At 45.5% G+C, this 19,261-nt stretch overlaps 1 protein-coding gene across 1 annotated transcript in view; it reads right to left on the bottom strand.

The window, feature by feature from the left end:
• Positions 1-19,261, bottom strand: part of LOC126547884 (visual pigment-like receptor peropsin) — a 694,884-nt gene that overhangs the window by 314,394 nt on the left and 361,229 nt on the right. The window contains exon 2 of the mRNA XM_050195912.2: positions 10,225-10,384. Coding sequence (XP_050051869.1) covers positions 10,225-10,384 — 160 coding nt within the window. The remainder of the gene's footprint in view (positions 1-10,224; positions 10,385-19,261) is intronic.

Genomic DNA, 19,261 nt, shown 5'->3' with positions numbered 1-19,261 from the left:
AACCGTTGTTGTAAATATAATGTGTAAATAGTCTCTCGTCTTACTGACTCGTCCTTCGCTTAAGAATATCTACAGAGGTTCTACAGCTACCTTAATTCTACACAAGAAAAGCAGGGAGATACTTATAGGGAAAGGGGTCAGACAGGGAGACACAATTTCTCCAAAGCTATTCACTGCGTGCTTAGAATTCAAGCTATTAAACTGGGAAGGCTTAGGAGTAAAGATCGACGGCAATTATCTCAGCAACCTTCGGTTTGCCGATGACATTGTTCTAGTCAACAACAATGCAGACGAGTTACAACAAATGATTGGAGACCTTAACAGAGAGAGTGTAAGAGTGGGGCTGAATATTAATATGCAGAAGATGAAGATAATGATAAATAGCCGGGCAAAGGAGCAAGAGATCAGGATCGCCAGTCGGCCACTAGAGACTGTGAAGAAGTAGGTTTACCTAGGTCAATTAATCACAGGGAACCCTGATTATGAGAAGGAAATTCACAGAAGAATAAAAATAGGTTGGATCGCATACGGCATACATTACCAGCTCCTGACTGGAAGCTTACCATTATTATTGAAAAGTAAGGTGTACATCAGTGCATTTTGCCAGTGCTGACATATGGGGGAGAGACTTGAGAACAAGTTAAGGACCGCGCAAAGAGCGATCGAACGAAGATTGCTAGACATAACGTTAAGAGAGAGAAAGAGAGCGGTTTGGATCAGAGAGCGAACGGGTATAGACGATATTCTAATTGACATCAAGAGGAAAAAAATGTAGCTGGGCAGGTCACGTAATGCGCCGGTTAGATAACCGTTGGACCATTAGGGTTACAGAATGGGTACCAAGAGAAGGAAAACGTAATCAAGGACGACAAAACACTAAGTGGAGCGATGAAATTAGGAAATTCGCGGACGCTAGTTGGAATCGGTTGGCGCAGGACAGGGGTAAATGGAGATCGCAGGGAGAGGCCTTCGTCTTGCAGTGGACATAAAACAGGATGCTGATGATGATAATGATGATGGTGATGATGATGATGATGATGGAGGTGGTGGGCCCCCCCCCCCCCGAAAAAAAATCCTGGGTACGTGCCTGATTTTTGCATATATTTCCTTAATGTTTTTTTTTTTCCTTAAAAATCTACCTTGTACGACTAGTTATGACTAAGAGATGCGGTCGTATCAATCTCTTCAATGCATTTTTTCCACCAATGCTCTAAACGCCTTTTGCTTCACTCCACTGCTAACCGGTTGACGCTTCCGTCCACTTTAAACCCAAGCGCTTCTGGAAGGTGTACGCTACCTACAGTTCGCACTGGATGAATGTCTTCGCATTCCATTATGGTGTGCACAGTGGTCTTCGCATTTTTGCTGCAGCATGAACATGCCTCACCTAGTTCCGAGTATTTGCTCCGGCATGCTTTTGTACCTAAGCAACCGGCCCGAGCGTCAAATAGCAAGGCACTGCCCTTCGTGTTATCGTACAGATTTTCCCTGCTAATTTCTTCCTTCTCGTTCTTGTGAATCTCCATGATCCTTTTTGTTTCCATTCTTTGCATCAAATTAACTGTCTCTCTTTCTCTCAATTTCTTTCTGACTACTTCTGGTTGTCTATTTACAGTTTCAGTCACCTTTTACTTTGTTGCCAACTCTCTTGACCTCTTCCTCCATTATGTGTCCACGCTTTTCAAATAGGGATACTTGTGTACTTTAGCTGCCTATTTATTTTCATCCATATTCCTGAATCTTTCTTCAAAACTAGTTTTGCTCCCTGCTTCTCTGATTTCAATAGAGGCTCAACTCATTGTGTCCTGCACTGCTCAGCCCATGCTGAAGTGCCGCCTTCTGGTGGCATCTACAAACGGAGCCACAGCCACGCGCCCTCCCTGAACACACTACCGTCTTCGAATATGCTGTAGTGGCATGCAAAATAGGCGCCGTTGTCGCGTCACGCTTGACGAAGTCACGCATGAAGAAGAAATTTAACTCTCGTCCTGAGAAGCATAGCTAAGTAGCAACGTTTATTGATCCGAGTGGGAGTAGCCGCATTTCAGAAAGCTCACTAAGCCTTACTAGGTATAATCCATTTACCTGAAACCTGTGACGATCAAGAGTTAGAAGGCCTACACATGCATTTTTTTCGCCGAAATTTCACACTTTCTCGGCTATGGCACCTCCGCGTTCGACACGTAAGGTGCAGAAATCGTGTGAAGAGACTTGGCAGCAAGAAAGGGTGTCGATTCGTGCCCACCAACTTTGACCATGGTGGGCCCATTATAGGAACAGGGAGTGAGCACTATTGCAAGATTAGATCATAAGTTAAGCATGTAGTTTTTAATGTCTGATTCATGCATTGCACTTTACATCGATATCGTTGTGCAGAGGAAAGAAGCCATTACAAGACCATTCGTGTGTCGCGGGCCCAGATGGCGCTGTTGTCGCAACGCGCTTGACGCGATCGAAGTTTCGCGCGCGGTGTGCCGAGAGACGTATAGCTCGGTAGCACATTCGTCCATCCGAGCAGGAGTGAGCGCGTTTGTGACAGTTCACTATGTCATAGTAGACCGAATTCATCAAACTCAAACTGGTGAAAATCAGCAGTTATAAGGCCTACAAGCGCGTAATTTGTTGGAAACATGTCAATCTGATTCGTCAGAGGCGGCCCTGAGCGTTCGACTCGTATAGGGTCCAGAAATAGCGCGGAGAGACGCAGGCAGCAAGAGCGAAGAATATCCGAACCCTTTGACCACGTACGGCGGAACATGCCCGCTTTAATAGGGAGCGCCAGCGCAGGAGCCCCAAGCTACGAGTGCGGCGGCCTTCAGCGGCGAAGGTGAGTTTTGGGCGCCACCAGTAGTGGGGTCATTTCGTTACCCTAGTCACCAAACACCCTCTGCAACACAAAAGGGCCCACTAAGTATAGGAAGTGAGCACGACTGCAAAATTAGACCGTGAAAACACGTATAGTTGTTACATAAGTTAGGCATGTAAGCTTTCTAATGCATCAATAAATGTAACTTGTCTATTTGGTTAATTCACTTCAGCACGCACAGAACGTTTCACGAACCTATAGTCGCCGGCATTCCTAATACACCCTACCCAATTTGTTTCTGTCGATCTTCTACGTGCTACCGTTTGCGCATGGCATAAACGAGCTACAGTCAAAACGCGTTAGGCTTGAGGTAGAAAGCACGAGTGGAATGTTAATCCGAATAAACAAAACAAGCAGACAAACATTACAAAACGCGTAAAATTCATCACAGGAAACATTGAATAAGAGAAAGTTTAAGCGAAAGCAATCTACGAAGGTGGAAACAATTGGAAACGTATGTCCTCCTCAGGCTAGAGTACAGTTCAGAAACAATCTCTATTCAAGTGGGTTCCTATTTACATGCGGTGTTTTAGGAGCATGAAAAATCAATCTTTCGTTTAAAAGCCACAGTTAGATCCTGGACGAAGCATCTACACGTACTTGGAGAAAGCAACCACCTCCTTATGTTTGTTCCGGTAAAAGTAAAAAAAAAAGCTAAAAAGAAAAGAAAACACGTCGTGTTTGTCGTCTCGTTTTCTTCACCTCCGTTCGTTGTGCTGCCCCTAACCATGTATATTAACGAAAATGCCTCCTTCCCTGATTTTACGAAAATACCGCTTTCCCCTGCCGCAACACAGGCATGAAGATATAAAACCATGAGGTATGTAAGCTGCCTGGCGTACTAATATTGCAATGCCATCTGGTAATATTCAAAAGGCACTTCACAGTTGCGTTCCGTTGTCTGGCAAAACAAGGCTGCAGATCAAACTGCTGCCAATTTTCTCGAAAGGTCACGGTACAGTGATGAATAAACGAGTTTCATACATTTCCGCATGAATCTGATGTTATATCAGGGAGGATTATTTTACCTTATTGGTTGTAAGCTGCTTTTTTACAGGAGTGGAGACAATATGAAATACATTGTACACGTCTGATAGGTGTATATTATACCTATAACTTCTGTGTATAGCATTCACAATGCTTCTGGTGACGTCGATTCAACATGGTGTGGGATAAGCTAAGTTATTTCGTAGTGGTGTACCTATGCATGGATTGTGGAACATATCAGAATATAGGGGCGCTATAATGTGAAATTATTCTTATCTCCTGACGTCAAATTTATGTAACCACCGTAGCAAGCATGGGTGGTGATCCGCAAGGTTGCTTTAACAGCACAACCAAACGACGAAGTAGCTGTTGTACACATCAATGTCTTGGTCTCTCTTGAATATTATATATCTTCACCGGTTTCGGTTGGGAGACCCAGCTCACTTATTTGTTGGCGATGGAAGTAGAATCGGTCGAGCGCCGTCCGGACCTGCCAGCGTTTGCGGGAGCTACTGCGAGGAAGGCGAACTGCGTCGGAGCCAAGCTAACAGCGATGACACCGATGTGTATTTTCCTTCGAGCAACGCCAATTCGGACGAGGAAGGCTTCGAGGTCTACAGACGCTGAAAATCGAAAAGAAGAAATGTCAGCGGGTGCTCTGCATCAAGTAAGTTGACTGTGACTCCTACGCCGCGAGCTCCGAAGCATACAATTCTTTTCGCTCCCTAGATGGCTACGGACAATGTCAACCAATAGACAGGACATCTCCGTGTATCTGGAGGCGCTCACTGCTGGCAAGATAAAATACACCAGAATTAATAACCGCAAGAACACCCTTGTTATCGATATTACTAGCCGAAGCGCCTTGGAGCCGTTGGGGAAGATCACACAGCTAAATAACGTCAGAGTGTGCTGCCACATTCCACAGAGCTTAGAAACCACTGCAGGCGTGGATTACAACATCGATGTCTCTATCTGTGAAAGTGAACTACCCGTTATGATCAAAATAACGACAGACAGCATTGCCATATTACAAGCTTCTCATATTGGCAAATCAACTTGCGTGAAGCTCCTCCTCAAAGGTGATCGCCTACCATCGCACGTGAAGGTCGGCCATTTTCGCCCTATTGTACAACCTTTCGTCCTCAAACCACTACAGTGTCGTAAGTGTTCGAGAATTGGACACGTGAGTCCTGCCTATAAGAACCTAGGTATATGCCTACGAGGTTCCAAGTCACATAACTCAGACACTTGTCTAGCAACGGACTTCAAGCGCTCCAACTGCAAGGGCGCGCCCAATAGGACTTGGAAAGACTGCACGTTTCATGAAAATGAAAAGAGGATCTTGAGGAAGATGGTTAGAGACCATTCGACACATAAGAAACCGCAACTAAAATGGGCCGCCTACATTCCCGGCGCCGCAAGTCCAGAAAGTACGCTGGTAGTTCTAAGGAAGTGCACAATCCTGCGAATATTGGTCGTATACCACTGACGTCACACATTACCAGCGCATAAGAAAGAGGGACGCCCGAGATCACTGATTCAAGTGAAGCATGGCCACCTTAACTAAAAACACGCCAACTCGCAAAGCCACGAGACACTCGTCTACCAACTACGAAGGGCGCTGTAGCTGCCCGCGCAGAAGGCCAGGAATTGCAAGTGCTCACCATGCTGAGGTCTCTCATGAATGCCATGCGCACATTATTGACGAACTTGAACACCCCGAATGCTCCCAGCGCACTGCAGGTAGTGGACGCGATAAATCCAGTACTTCAGTCTCGCATATTATCATGGCTCATTCACCGCTGTCCTTCCGTAAAGATGTCAAGGGAGCATCACTTCTTCAGTGGAATGCTCGAGGCCTGGGATCAAGAATTTAGGATTTTCGACCTTTAACTTTTTCGAATAAATTTCCCATCATCGTCATTTGCAAAGCAAACCAAAACAAACAAGCAAACGTCGTGGACGAGAAAGCTTTGCTTTCTCGTCCACGACGTGTTGCGTCTTCAGCAAGGTCCTGGGTTATGGTCGGTGGGAACTCACTTACGTGCTACGTTCAGTTTTGCCTCCTGACGATGACCAATACGCGTGTTTTACTGTAAAAGCAAAGAAACCTAAATACACTCTTGTTGCTGCATATATTTCGCCAACCTGTTGTTCTGACACGCAACGGCTAGGTGCTTTGTTATCTGCAACATCTGACCACTGGGTTCCTAGTAGAGATTTTAACGCACACCGATTTCTCTGGGTGAATTTGACTAGTAGCATTTGTCTCGGACAAGCAGCTTTGTTGTATCACTGACGGGGACTGACCTACATTTGCTGTGTGGACTTGACTTTGGTCTCTCGGTGTCTTCTAAGCAATGTCAAGACATAGAAACCCAAGGAATTGATTCCGTTGCTATACCTATTAAAGATCAAGGAAGATAAAGGGAGGGGCCAAGTCTCCGTCTACTGCCCTTCATAGAACAGACTGAACGACAGGTCGCTGTGGAAGACGAATGTTAAAATGGCCGCTCTTCATTCCCGGAGAATCCGATTCGAAATACACTGCAAGATGTTATGTTCACTTTTAGGCCTTCTGCAAAGTATACAGGATACAAAGGTGACTTTAAAAGACTTCGAGCGATTCGCCGATGAGCAGAAAGAAGATACAGTGGCAGCAAATGTATTCGCGATGAGAGGGAGGCGAGATGGATAAAAAGGAAGACTCCAGCACCGCATTGATACTTTACAATATCAAAAGTGGAAATACTTTTCTGAATCTTTGGATGATAGTAAGCCTCTGTCCCATATATGGAGAGGTTTGCGTGACCTACAATCGTCTCCGCAACAACGAAACCCTTTTAAGTTTCTTACCCTGCATCAAGGACGACGTGAAATTCACGTTGCTGAGGACTTCAGCGCAAGAAATGCTGACTTGCCTTCACTGTCTGTATCAATATCACGTGATGTTGCGGGATCCCAGAACTCTCGCAAAGATCTCATCTTTTCTAAGCACGAGCTAGAAGCTGCACTGGGGACTTGCAGGAAGTCATTGCCTGGGCCCAATGGAGTCACATGCAAGCCACCTGGAAACCTTGGCCAAAAAGCCCACAGTGTACTCTTGGAGAGATACAAGGAATTCTGGCGAGAGGGATTGATTCCTTGTGAGTAGAAGGTCAGCCGCCTAGTACCTTTGATTAAGACTTCTAAATTACCATTAGACTTGACATCGTACCGTCCCATCACTCTTGCCAGTTGCGTTGGGAAACTAATCGAAAGGATGGTGTTGACGCACCTTGAATGGTACTTAGAAAATAATGAGGTATATGCGCATGCAATGGCGGGCTTCCGGCGCAGTGGGTCACCTTTAGATAACGTGCTTGACTTAGTAACGCCTATTTAACACCAAAAGAGCATGAAAAGATAAACGGTGGCGATGTTTCTTGTTGTCAAATGCACATGTGATAATGTAGAACGCCAGCCAATCCTCGATACGTTGAGTGATGTGGGCACTGGTGGCCGTGCACTGCGTTACATATATAGCATTTGGAGGATAGGTCCTTCTTCGTGCTTACCGAGGATGGAGAGACACCTCACCATCTAACCAACAAAGGTGTGCCGCAAGGCAAAGTATTAAGCCCCACACTCCTCAACGTAGCACTGTTAGGCCTTATTGGATCATGACCAAGAACGGTACACATATTCATCTATGCAAAGGTTATCTTCACCTGGGCGTACGATGTGACACCTCCGCAGATACGAGCGAGACTGTAGAATGCGGTCACACAAACGTCTTACCTACATATGAAATGACGATTTACCCTAAAGTGCCGATTAGTCGCATTTGTACGCAAAACAATCACTCGCTGTATTATACAGATAGATGAACAAGTAATTGTTTATGAAACAAAGATAATTTCTTTGGAATCATCATCGACCATGATTTGTATTGGACGCCACATATTGCACGTATGAAGATGTTAACTGTAATAGCCCACGTATTCAACTTTATTGCGGAAAGTCTTGGGGCGCATCTGTGCAAGCGACGCTTCAGCTATACCATGCATTATTTATGGGCTTCCTAAGATACAGCCTGCCCATGCTGGGTAGCACCAGTAAAAAGAACCTACACGAACTCCACAGTACACAAGCCCAAGTTCTACGGACTTGCCTCGGCCTGCCTAAATGTGCATCCCGAGCAGCCACAATCACCACAGCGCGTGACCACTCTATAGCAACGTACACTTCAGCTGACGTTCTAAGAGTGCGCATTCGAGTTCTGGCAAGGTGGCGCTTTCACCATCTTGCTTGCCTGCCAACAACTATGCGGTCTGTGAGTAGTCCGTCTCCTGACTACTCAGAGCATCGCTACCGTCGAATTACGCCCCGGCAGCATGGCCTTCGTTTCTACTGTGGTCCTTGCATTCACCTCGAGTATACCTTACCAATCCAGGCATCAAGAAGAAGGCGCATATATCGTCAGCAGCATTGAAACCGACCGTATTATTGCTATTATCTGAAGCCCCCATTCTCAGCTTACATGTTTACAACAATGGTTCGGCAATGCATTGTAGTTCAGTAGCTGCGGTGTTTGTCCCAGCAAAATCTAGTGCTTAAATTCAGGACTTCGCACTTTACATCAACGATGGCTGTCGAACTTGCAGCTCTGCCTGCAGCAATTGGATTGATCGATCAGGAAACGCTCAAGAAATGCCATTCGAAGTTTGCTCTTTGCATTACGCCGTCGGCCCCAGCAACGACTTGTAGAGGACACAAGAGAAATTTACCACTGGGCAGTTGAGAAAGGACATGACATCGTATTTCGATGGTTGTCATTTCACTGTGGTATCTGTGGAAACAAGCTAGCAGACGCCACCCCTCGATCTTCACACGACAGTGGCGATTGCGTCGCTGTCCCGATGTCAAGAACTAACGCAGCGGGAAAGCTGCGTGCGCTTGTTCGTGACCTTACATTGGCCCACTGGAATTTTGCAGACATTAAAAACCAGCGCATCTGTTCCCTGGATCCTCATCTGAAGCTCCGCCTTCCACATGACACACAACGACGGGAGCTAACTCTCATTTGTCGTCTATGGCTTGGAGTAGCCTTTACTAGTGCGTACTCCTACCTCATAGGAACGGCCACAAGTCCAGAATGGGAAGTTCGTGGGTGTAAAGAAAAGATAGCGGCACCTTCTGTGTGATTGTCGTCGTTTCACTGCAGAAAGACAAGTCCTCTTCACCACGTTCGACAAGATTGACAACCGTTCCCTTACGGAAGCCAGAAGTCTTGAACACTGGTCCCCGCCAACGTCGTCCCGAACTATAAAAACACTAGTGTGTTTTTAGAAGAAACAAGACTGATCGAAAAACTATAGAATGTGCAAGCTGATACTATCTTTATTTTTATCTTCTCTTGTGTTCTTTTTTAATTTTTTTGCGCTCACCCCATCCTCCCGTACAGAGTAGCCAACCAAACACTTCATCTGGTTAACCTCTCTGCCTTTCACCCCTTGTTTTCTTGGTCTCTCTCTCTCTCTCTCCCTCTCTCTCTCTCTCTCACTAAACGCTCTCCCCGTTTATAGAAGATGACTTTTGTTTGGTTTCAAGGCGAACACCACTGCTTACCGCGACTGGTTTATCTTAACTAAATCGCTGACCAGAGGCGAGGAGTGCGCAGGTGTAGAATCTGAAAGAAATAGCTTTCTTATGTTCAGCTTAATCATGCATTATCATTGCGTACACATCATCTTCAGATGGGTTAGTTTTCGCGGTTTCCGTGACGTTCCGCGACAAACATGCAAAGGCGACGTGGCTGCTAAGACGTTTCGCCAATAGCGGAGGGCTAACGAAAGAAATGGAACAGAAATAGACTGGAACATCTTTACATTACAGAGCCTTTGATGTACTTGTTTTGTTTTAATGTGATATCTAGCGAAATGAAATACAAATAAAAATTCATCACTTTACATAAGTAGCCCATAGAAATTTACTACCCCTGAAATTGTCAAATATACCGGCACATACTGATAGAGCGGTCGTCTATTGATGGCCATAGCGCCAGTAGAAGGTTTCACATATTTGAGCGCCATTCCAGAGAAATTCACTAGGACACAGTTCTTGCCGAGTGAAAGCGCGCGTGCATGAATTGGGCGTAGACGTCAGGTCCAGTGCCGGCACCTTTACTTATTTATTTATTTATTTATTTATTTATTATCAGTTTATTTATTCATTCAAATAGTATCCGGGCATCTCGAGCGTTACAAACGAGCTGTTACGCGCGCATCAAATAATGTTATACAATCTATATGCAGTTATACAATACCAGCGATAACGTTTTTAAACGAACCATAGTCAGAATTGCTGGCGATGGTTACTGAACTTACCTCCCGGAGAAGCTGGCCGTGGCCGAGATGGGGCTGCAAATGACAATGCCGAAGTCAGAGGCCGCCAGGCTGATGAGGAGCAGGCTCGTGGGGTCCATCACGGACGACACGCATGCGTACATGCTTAGAATTATCCCGTTTCCCACGCTGCCGATCAACCCTGCCAAAGGAAACAGCGCGCAAGGTTTAGTATCACCACACGCAAAGCCGCGGAAGGTTTCGCACAAGAAATAGAGGTTGATGGATACACTGAATCTATTTGCTTTCTCTAGCATAGAAAACAGGCAGAGGACGAAGCTTGTTCGTTCGTTTATGAGAGTTGCATTAGTTTCAACCTCAAGATATCGGTTTCCCTCTAAACTGCCCAGAAGAGTCTCAAGTCTTGTTTACACCATGTTTAGGCGGTTTTTCTTTATAATATTCAGAAGATGCTGGCCCCGTTACGTGGCACCGGCTTCTCCTTTTTCAGATAAAGTGGATATATAGTAAAAATTAAAGAACATGCCGGCACTGAAAAAAAAATCTGACAAGAACAAACTAGTCAGACTTGAAGTCAGATGACATAAATGCGCTAAATCATCTGGCGTTCACCAATGCCTACACTTTTCGCATACGAATATTCGAAACCGCAGCTATATTCTGTATGTGTGAAGCTTGCCCTGTTGCACAGATGCTTATTTAACTAAAAGCGTGGACGGGGGTCTTGATGTAAATTGCAGTACTGGCTACAAACGCATCTTTCGGATAGGTTCGTAGCTGGGAACATTTTAGTATGTCCTTTCTCGAGTAGCCCTTGTCCTTTGGTAGAGCCACAACAGGCGGTGAATAACCGCTCTAGCGCAGCGGACGTTAACCAACCGCGGAGCAGCGCAATTCGCACACTTCGCGCAGTTCACTAGATTTGCAGGTGCTTTAGCCTAGGCCCAGGCGAAGGAAGGTGTAACAGTCGCCCCAGCCCGTATTCCCCGAAGAAAGGGTTCTTCCACACGAGAAAAATTATGGGGAAGGGAGCAGACACACGGAGGGATTAAGGCACGTGTATCCCTATGTGCGTCCCGAAGAACAACTTTTGGGCTGAAATTATGGAGCAGATGACTGAATGGAGGGCATCCGGTGATATTTCTCGAGTGGAGTATAGTGCCCATTTCTGTACACTAGATTGCACTGGTTTCGCCCATGTGCCTGCGCCAAGTGTACAAAGACGGTGAATAGGAGGACCTGTGATTTTAGTGCGTCTTCACCTGGAGCTCAATACTCAATGCTTGGTACTTTGGTACGCAATACTTGGTACTGAATATTTTGGTACTTAAAATATTAGTGCGAAGCCTTCCATTACAGGCATTTACACAAGCCGCTGGATCGATACTAGCACAGTAATAGTGGCACGGCCTTCTGCTGTGATGATTACTCTCATCAATGCTGTAGAACTATTATTTTTTTACAGCGAAGCTGCATACTTCTAACCCCTAATGTATTTGTCCTGTCCGTGAGCAAAATAGGCTCTTGCGTGCGCCGATCCCGGGGGAAGCGCAGTACCGGGCCGACCCACGGAAGCGGTGAATCAGGCTTCAAGCATACCACCCCCAATAATAATAATAATAATAATAATAATAATAATCTATTAAGATGCATTGTTTCAAGTCGATGGGTATACTGGAATCGTTTGTGAACAGCATGTGTACTCAGGAGCAGGAGGCATTGCTGCGCACGCAGAGGACAAAATGTATGTACAACCATGCACCTTTGACTAGCAAGAGGACAATGCCACTGACTGTGGGGATTTCTGTTCCGTACAAACGAAATACGGAATTGTGATATCCACTTCGTATATGTCTCCAGGCACACACAAGTGCGATATCGAAAAGTTCATCACAATGAAGCAATGAAGACGCTACCCCTGTGATCATCGTTGGAGGAATTAATGTGGACATTTCAAAACCAGACAAGAAATGGTTGACTCAGTTTGAGCTAGAAGAGTTTTGTTTGAAGTGTCACGCTAATCCAAGTCATTAAACTACTCTACAACGATTTAACTTTGGCCAAGGTTCTATGGTTGCAACCGCACCAGTCAATGTATATCACTGTAATCACAAAGCTATCGTCACTGCTGTTACCAAATGATGAAAATAAATACATGTACTCGCGTCTAACCCTTTGTAATGTGCTACAGCTTCACTGGTCATCCACCTTCACTGAGTGGAGTGGCTCCTCAATTTTTTTCACAAAGGCCGCTCATCGAATTGGTAGAGCGTAACTGAGAGTAGGTGTTAGCGCACACGTTACTGTGGGCACTGGTACAGAATATCACGAATGTTTTCCTCGTCAACGCAGTTGGCACGCGTTAAGGTGTTTTCGCAATGACAACAGTTCAAAACACTTCAGCTTGTGTCCACTGTCGTGACAAAGACATTGTGACACTGCTGCATTGTGACACAAAAGCATTGATGTTCAGTGTAACTACCGATAAAAAGGTACTAAATTTGGCCTGTATCACTGCTTCTATAAGCCATACTGTAGTACTCTGACAGCGCATTTGCAGTTACCTCGCCAGCAGTATTGACGTATGTTGTTGGGCTTCCTAGAAGACGACATTACGTTGTGAAAGGCACAAAGTTCGTGTCTGAAGGTCAACTGCAACGAAACTTTGGACCACGCAAGAAGCTACTTTCAGATTATGTCAACATAGAGCAGGCTCTGCGCAAAATGTTACATTTGAGGTACAATACTCCGTTTCATACATACCAGTCAACGGTGTCAAAACTACTCAAGTAGTGCGGTCATAGTAGTGCCCCTCCGCGCGTATCGTCATAGGGTTTTTGATCTGCAGTGCCGTTCTACGGAATAACTCATTCGTATATTACAATTACAAGTGGAAGACATGCGGTTACGTCGAATCACGTAATACTTTTGCATCTGTGTGCTTTACATTTGCGACGCACTGTGTTCTGGTCACAAGCACGAATGGTGAGCTGCGGACGCTACTCGCAGAAATATGTCCCTTTCGTCGCTCGGTGACGAACAGGTAGGGATCTGCGACGCCTTCCACAATATAGTTACGTCATACTCTGTGACACAAAAGTAAGAGGCTTAATTGGCATCGAATTAGACGACGTATAGCTATATTTTTCTCTAGCACGTGGAGCACTATTCAATGCGAAGCATTTCTTGACGAACATTTGCCACTTTGACGGTATCTATCTAGCCGCCTACGTCTTGGTGTTGTCATGGTCGTTTCGTTAACTTGGTATGCACCAAAATTTGCATAGTATGACAAGAGTGTATGACGAACATAAATGATAGGCCATGACATGAACGTCATGGCATGTGGGCCATGTAGGTCGTGAAACAGCCGCCTACGTCTTGGTGCTCTCGTAGTCGCTTGGTTAACTTCGTAGGCTCCCCGCGCACTGCTTCGCATAACATCGATTGCCATAGACCGTGGGATCTGCCGGCCTTTTTATTTTGGACGCATATGCGAGCAGTGAAAGAAGTTTCTAACCTCGGTGGGGCTGCCTACTATGTGTAAAACGGAGTATAAGGAATGCGCCACGAAACACTCGCAAAAATAGGCATTTTTGATATCGAAATAGAACAAAAGAGAAAGAGACGCCGCCATCACCGCTGCCAGAAGTGACGGAGTACCGAGAACGTTGAGAACCAGCTCAGGCTCCCTTAATAATCATAGAGGCCATGGTCTAGGATCTGCAACATATCTTCTAAACGTGGTGTGCCCTATAGTCGCCCTTTAAGCTGCGATATAAAGGCTGCCAGTTTCAAAACTAGATAGTTACTAGCCCTGCAGCTTTGTCAAGATTCTTCAAATAGGATGTAATACTGTAATTTAGAAACCACTTGAGGGGAAAAGTGAAAGTTGACCTTTGAACAGTACTTCAGCTAAATCTCGAGCTCGTATCTGCGTGCGCTACAAGTATGCCTGCTCAGCCAGGATGATAATAATAGGCACTAAATGAATTTGTCTAAACTTCGTCCTTTGGCTTCAAACAACATTGTGCATCCTTATGTTAATGTTCCTGAATCGAATATCTGACCGCAAATTCGCTGTGTCTCTGACGTCTCGCAACAATTAGTCACAGTTTTCCTCTACATCATATTACGTATATTTCATTGATTGATTGATTGATTGATTGATTGATTGATTGATTGATTCATTCATTCATTCATTCATTCATTCATGCATTCATTCATTCATTCATTCACTCAATCACTCAATCATTTTTGCAGTGCCCATTGAGAGCTATAAGCTTTGGTAATGGTGCACTTGTAAGTTCACAGAGAAAGCAAATGAAAAAAAAAAAACCGAAACGTCAACAAATACGGTACAGGTTAGCACAAAGGAAATGAAATCAAAGCAAGTACGGAAATACGTCAAACTCCACAAATGCAAATGAAAAATATCGAGGTGATCATGTAAGGCACTTTGTTGGGTTAAAACACGCGTTGTAGCATTAGAAGTAGAAGTTCATTTCACATAGAAAACATTTGAATTACGCAAGTTTTAGCATGGCGCAGAGAACGCTACAGCCCATAGCAACCGTAGCTAATAGAAGTGATTAGAGACTAATTTATACAAGAAGATGTAATCACAATATATTCGCCTCATTTTTAGGGGCTTAATGTTATACATGCGCGATACAAGCTCATAGTCGTATAAACAAGTTTTCTGAGAAATCGATCATACAGCATTCGATCGATCGGAACGTCGCTGACCATATCTGATTTTTTGCTACGTTGGGCAAATTCACACAGTTGCATGTAACAGACCTAACTATAACTTAGAACGAACGAAACAAAATGTAAGAGAACAGTGCAATTCACATTTGTAGTTTTTTTTTTTGTTCTTGAAGTGAGGTCTAACTTACCGTAAGACACATTAACAATCATGGACCGCAGATGAATAGAAGCAAAAGGAAGTTTCGAATACAGAAAAAAACTGCGCCTTGTCAGTGTTACTTACCGAACATCATCTATGTTTAATAGCATGCATACGCAAATTACGCAATGAAATGAATTCCCTGTGACAAAGTAATAAAACATCGTTAAGTCATTACGTCACGCAAGTGAACCACAAAGAACACAAGAAGCTGCAGTACGCTTTGCCAGTGAATTGACAGCAAATCGTAGGAAAAAATACACGCCGTTCCCACCACTCGAATGGTAGCTGAACGATTCCGGCGCCAGAGTTCCTTCCGGAAACCTTAGCACAAAACTGCATGGTGAACAGCAACAAAAGTAACGCTCGTTGGATCACTCGTCTGAGTATAAAACCTTCGAGGGCTGCCCTAACTCCGACCATCCGATAGAACTAGCGAATGATCAAGGCTCTCAGAAACGAGCGTGTCTTTAGTCACGCTGAAAATGCGCAACGGCAGATTTGCAGAGAAACCAGGCTGCTACTCCCGCATGAGTGAGGCCTGACTTGGCACACCACAATTACGTGTACTGCTCTTCGATTTAACTCCTCCACTCAACTGAGCTGTGTGGTTTGGCGCTTCAGTTAAGGTTACACACAAAAAAAAGTGTCTAGTGTTTGCATACAGGTAATCCTGAAAGAGCCAGGGGGTTATTCAAAGGGCTCAGTGCAAGAAGGGGCGATCCAATCGCATAATCAGGGGCCTGTAAATTATTCCTACTCCGCAGGAGTGAACCTGGCATTCCCGAAATTAAATGAAGCTTCAGGAAGGAAGGAAGGAAGGAAGGAAGGAAGGAAGGAAGGAAGGAAAAAGTGGAGAAGGAAAGGCAGGGAGGTTAACCAGTTTAGCTTAACCGGTTTGCTACCCAACACATGGGAGAGGGATGGGGGCGATGAAAGATGGGGAAGGGGAAGAGAGAGAGAGAGAGAGCACATGAAGCTTCAGAATTCGCACAGGACTATATATACCCAGTACCTCAACCACTTATATGTCGTTCCTGCGTTCATTATACAGTGCATAAAATTCTTCAAATGTGTGAAACAAGAAGCGACAGGCCCTGCGGCTGAGAAAGAGAATTCGCTTCATGCCCGACGAAAGCTTATAGGCAAATGAGGGCCAGCATATTCGCGCTTGCGACCAGTCACACGCACACTGCGTAATTGTCCGCTGGTGTGTGTCACGCGGAACGCCAGAGCATACAGCGCGCACGAAGCAAGTTGTAGCAGCACATGTTTCGGCAAAGCTTCAGAACATTACTTTGGTTATCCTTATGCTCTCTAATAAAATTCTGTCCTAAAAGGGGCCTTATCTGTAACACATCATATTTCAACAAAGAATGCCAAATCCTTCCCTTTCTATCGCCTACACTCACCTTCATACCGCAAAAATACTCGAAATGAATAAGGGAATGCATTTTTTTTAACGCTACCACCCTTTTCACAAGATAATGTGCGCTTGCTTTTTCAATTACTGTTCTTAATTTGGTTACTTATTAGGTTAACGCGAACCTTAAAGGAGCCTTAAAGCATTATTTATCGAAGTCAAGAAATGTGCTTGAACTTAAAATAGACTATATCACGAATACTTTGCTGCAAGAAAGTACTTCAATGGGCTACGCAGAAGTGGAGTTATTTGCAATCAAACACACCATTTGCGGTGCTTCCGCTCCTTCAACGACTTGCACTACGAAGGCTACGGAGGAGCGGGACGTGCCCACAACGCTCCGCCTATTGAACGTCACCGTGGCGCGCAGTTCAAATGTGATTTTGGATGTTCCTGTTGACACAACTACCTCTAATTTAGGAGCCTACGACGCGCCAAACACGGTTGTCCCCACTGAGCCGCAGTGCGTTCAGCCAGCGGACTCTTCGCGGCACCTAGCGGCTGCCGCGATATCTACGCAACGTAGCATAATGCAGCTACATGCAAGTGCAGTGTGTATGCGCAGCATCTACTTTGAGCAGGACAGGGCTTGAGTGCGCACTCGCGCGGATATGCTCCACACTGGCCGTGCTACGTGGTTCGGACCAGCTTTTCCCTGTGCCAGATCGACGGGCGGATAGTTGCCACATCCAACTTGAGCATCTTGAAGCGCTATCAATAGCTCAATACGAAGCGAAGTCTGCCAAGGCATCTAACCAGGAACGGCCAGGAGGGAGCGCGCGGTAGCAAGCGCGCATGTGGTCTGACTAAGTTTGGTGTGGTTCGAGGCTATTTTAGTGTTCAATACTAGCAGAAATTAGGGCGACCCGACGGCTGCGAGACTGATTAGCAGGGTGGCCAAAGTTTAAACGCCGCCCGCCCGGCCGCGGGCGGCCGTGGCCGAGCGTGAGAAGACGATAATCGGATTCTCCAAAAAGTACGTAATTCTTATCTAAACTCGAGTGCCGATGTTTGCTTACGTCAGCCTATTTATTACACTACGTCAATAGATATGCACAGTAACAATAGGAAAAAGCGCACTAGCTGACCCAAACACCTTTCTTGATTAACGAGCTACAGGCCAATTGCAGCCGCCTATGGGAATCTGATATATTACTAAATAAACCGTCTACAAGAGTGATGAGCAAGCTTCTGTGGAAAAGAGAGCGTATGAAAAAAAAGGTGACTTCGCGCTCCGCTTGCGAGCTCTCCGCGCCGCGCACGACAGCAAAACTTGGCTGAGATGTTCACAGCAGCGTATGTTATCCGCGTACTGTGTCCTTCCACCAAGCCCGAGGGGTGGTTCAGAACCCCTTTAAAAACATTGCACCGACACATGCTCGCGTGCTTTTCGCTCGATTCCAGGTGAAAGCATAAAACGACAAATACTGCAAAATACTGGGAAAAAATATGTCTTCTTGCTACGTTGCTGCGTTCAAAATGCTGTGTTAAAAATGCCAAGCGCTGCTAGTGTTGTGTCAGTGCCATATTAAGTGGCGAAATCAGAACCGTTCACAATGGCTACAGTTCGTGTGTAATTGACCGATTGGTAATTAATGATACCATCGCCAAGGCTACCATAATTCGGCGACGTGCAAAAAAGTACTGACCATTTTACCGTATACATAACTGAGTGCTGCCGAAATAGAATTTGTAGATAAGTAACACACCTTAATATACACTAAGTTGCTCAGGTACCGTTAGTCGCATCAATGCTGGGAAGTAAATGTACCATTATCCAGAGTGGGAGGAATGTTCCCTGGCCACGCCTACATTTTTTTATTGCGATCAATTATTCGGACACTCCAGGCGCATTGCTGCCGTCGTCGTCGCCGTTATGTTTCCAATAAAGTCCAAGGGAGATAACATTGTCGCCATGCACCGTATGGTGTATGTACGAGTGAAAGCTTGACAGAGTGAGCCGACGATGGTGGCTCAGTCTGGTGGTGGCATGTGCCCAAAAAGGTCACCGTCTGAAGCAATACAGTACTTGCTTCTTTCCAACACTTGTGCTGTAGCAGCTTTGACCAACGACGTTAGAATCTCGCAGCAGACTCTGCCTATTTTCGCCCTTAGGGCATCCGGTGTGGTAGTTTCGCTGCTACACATTCGATCTTTCCCATAGCCCCGCAAGAAGTTCAGAGGTGTCGTGTCCGGCGACCTTGCAGGCCAGGGTACAGGTCCGTGCCGGCCAATCCACTGTCCAGGACAAAGCTTGTCGAGCCACGGTTTAGACGGACCACTACTATGCGCAGGAGCACCATCCTGTTGAAACCAGACCTTCCTAAGGTGCGCAAGTGGAACGTTGCAACCGACGTCGTTCGGGGGGCGCTCGAGGATGTCGTTGACGTAGCGCTGCGTCGTTAGTGCGTTATCAAAAAAGAAGGGTCCGATGATGCTTCCATCAAAAATACCACACCACACATTAAACGACCACTGGTATTGGTGTCGTACTTGTGCCAGCCAGTGCGGATTCCTATGACTCCAGTAGTGCGCGTTGTGAAAATTAACTTGTGCGTTTCTGGAGAAATCAGCCTCATCCGTCCGAAGCACGCGACTGAGAAAGTCAGGTTCTTCTTCACATATCGTGAAAATCAAATTGGCAAAGTCAAGTCTGTTTTCGAAATCTCTGTCTTCAAGTTTTTGATGAAGATGTACACGTTACGGGTGCATATGACCTTTTT

The sequence above is a fragment of the Dermacentor andersoni genome, chromosome 1 (genome assembly GCF_023375885.2).
Source record: "Dermacentor andersoni chromosome 1, qqDerAnde1_hic_scaffold, whole genome shotgun sequence".
Taxonomy (NCBI): Eukaryota; Metazoa; Arthropoda; class Arachnida; order Ixodida; family Ixodidae; genus Dermacentor; species Dermacentor andersoni.
Note: the sequence above shows the minus strand (reverse complement) of the source record. Positions and strands in the feature narration are given on the sequence as shown.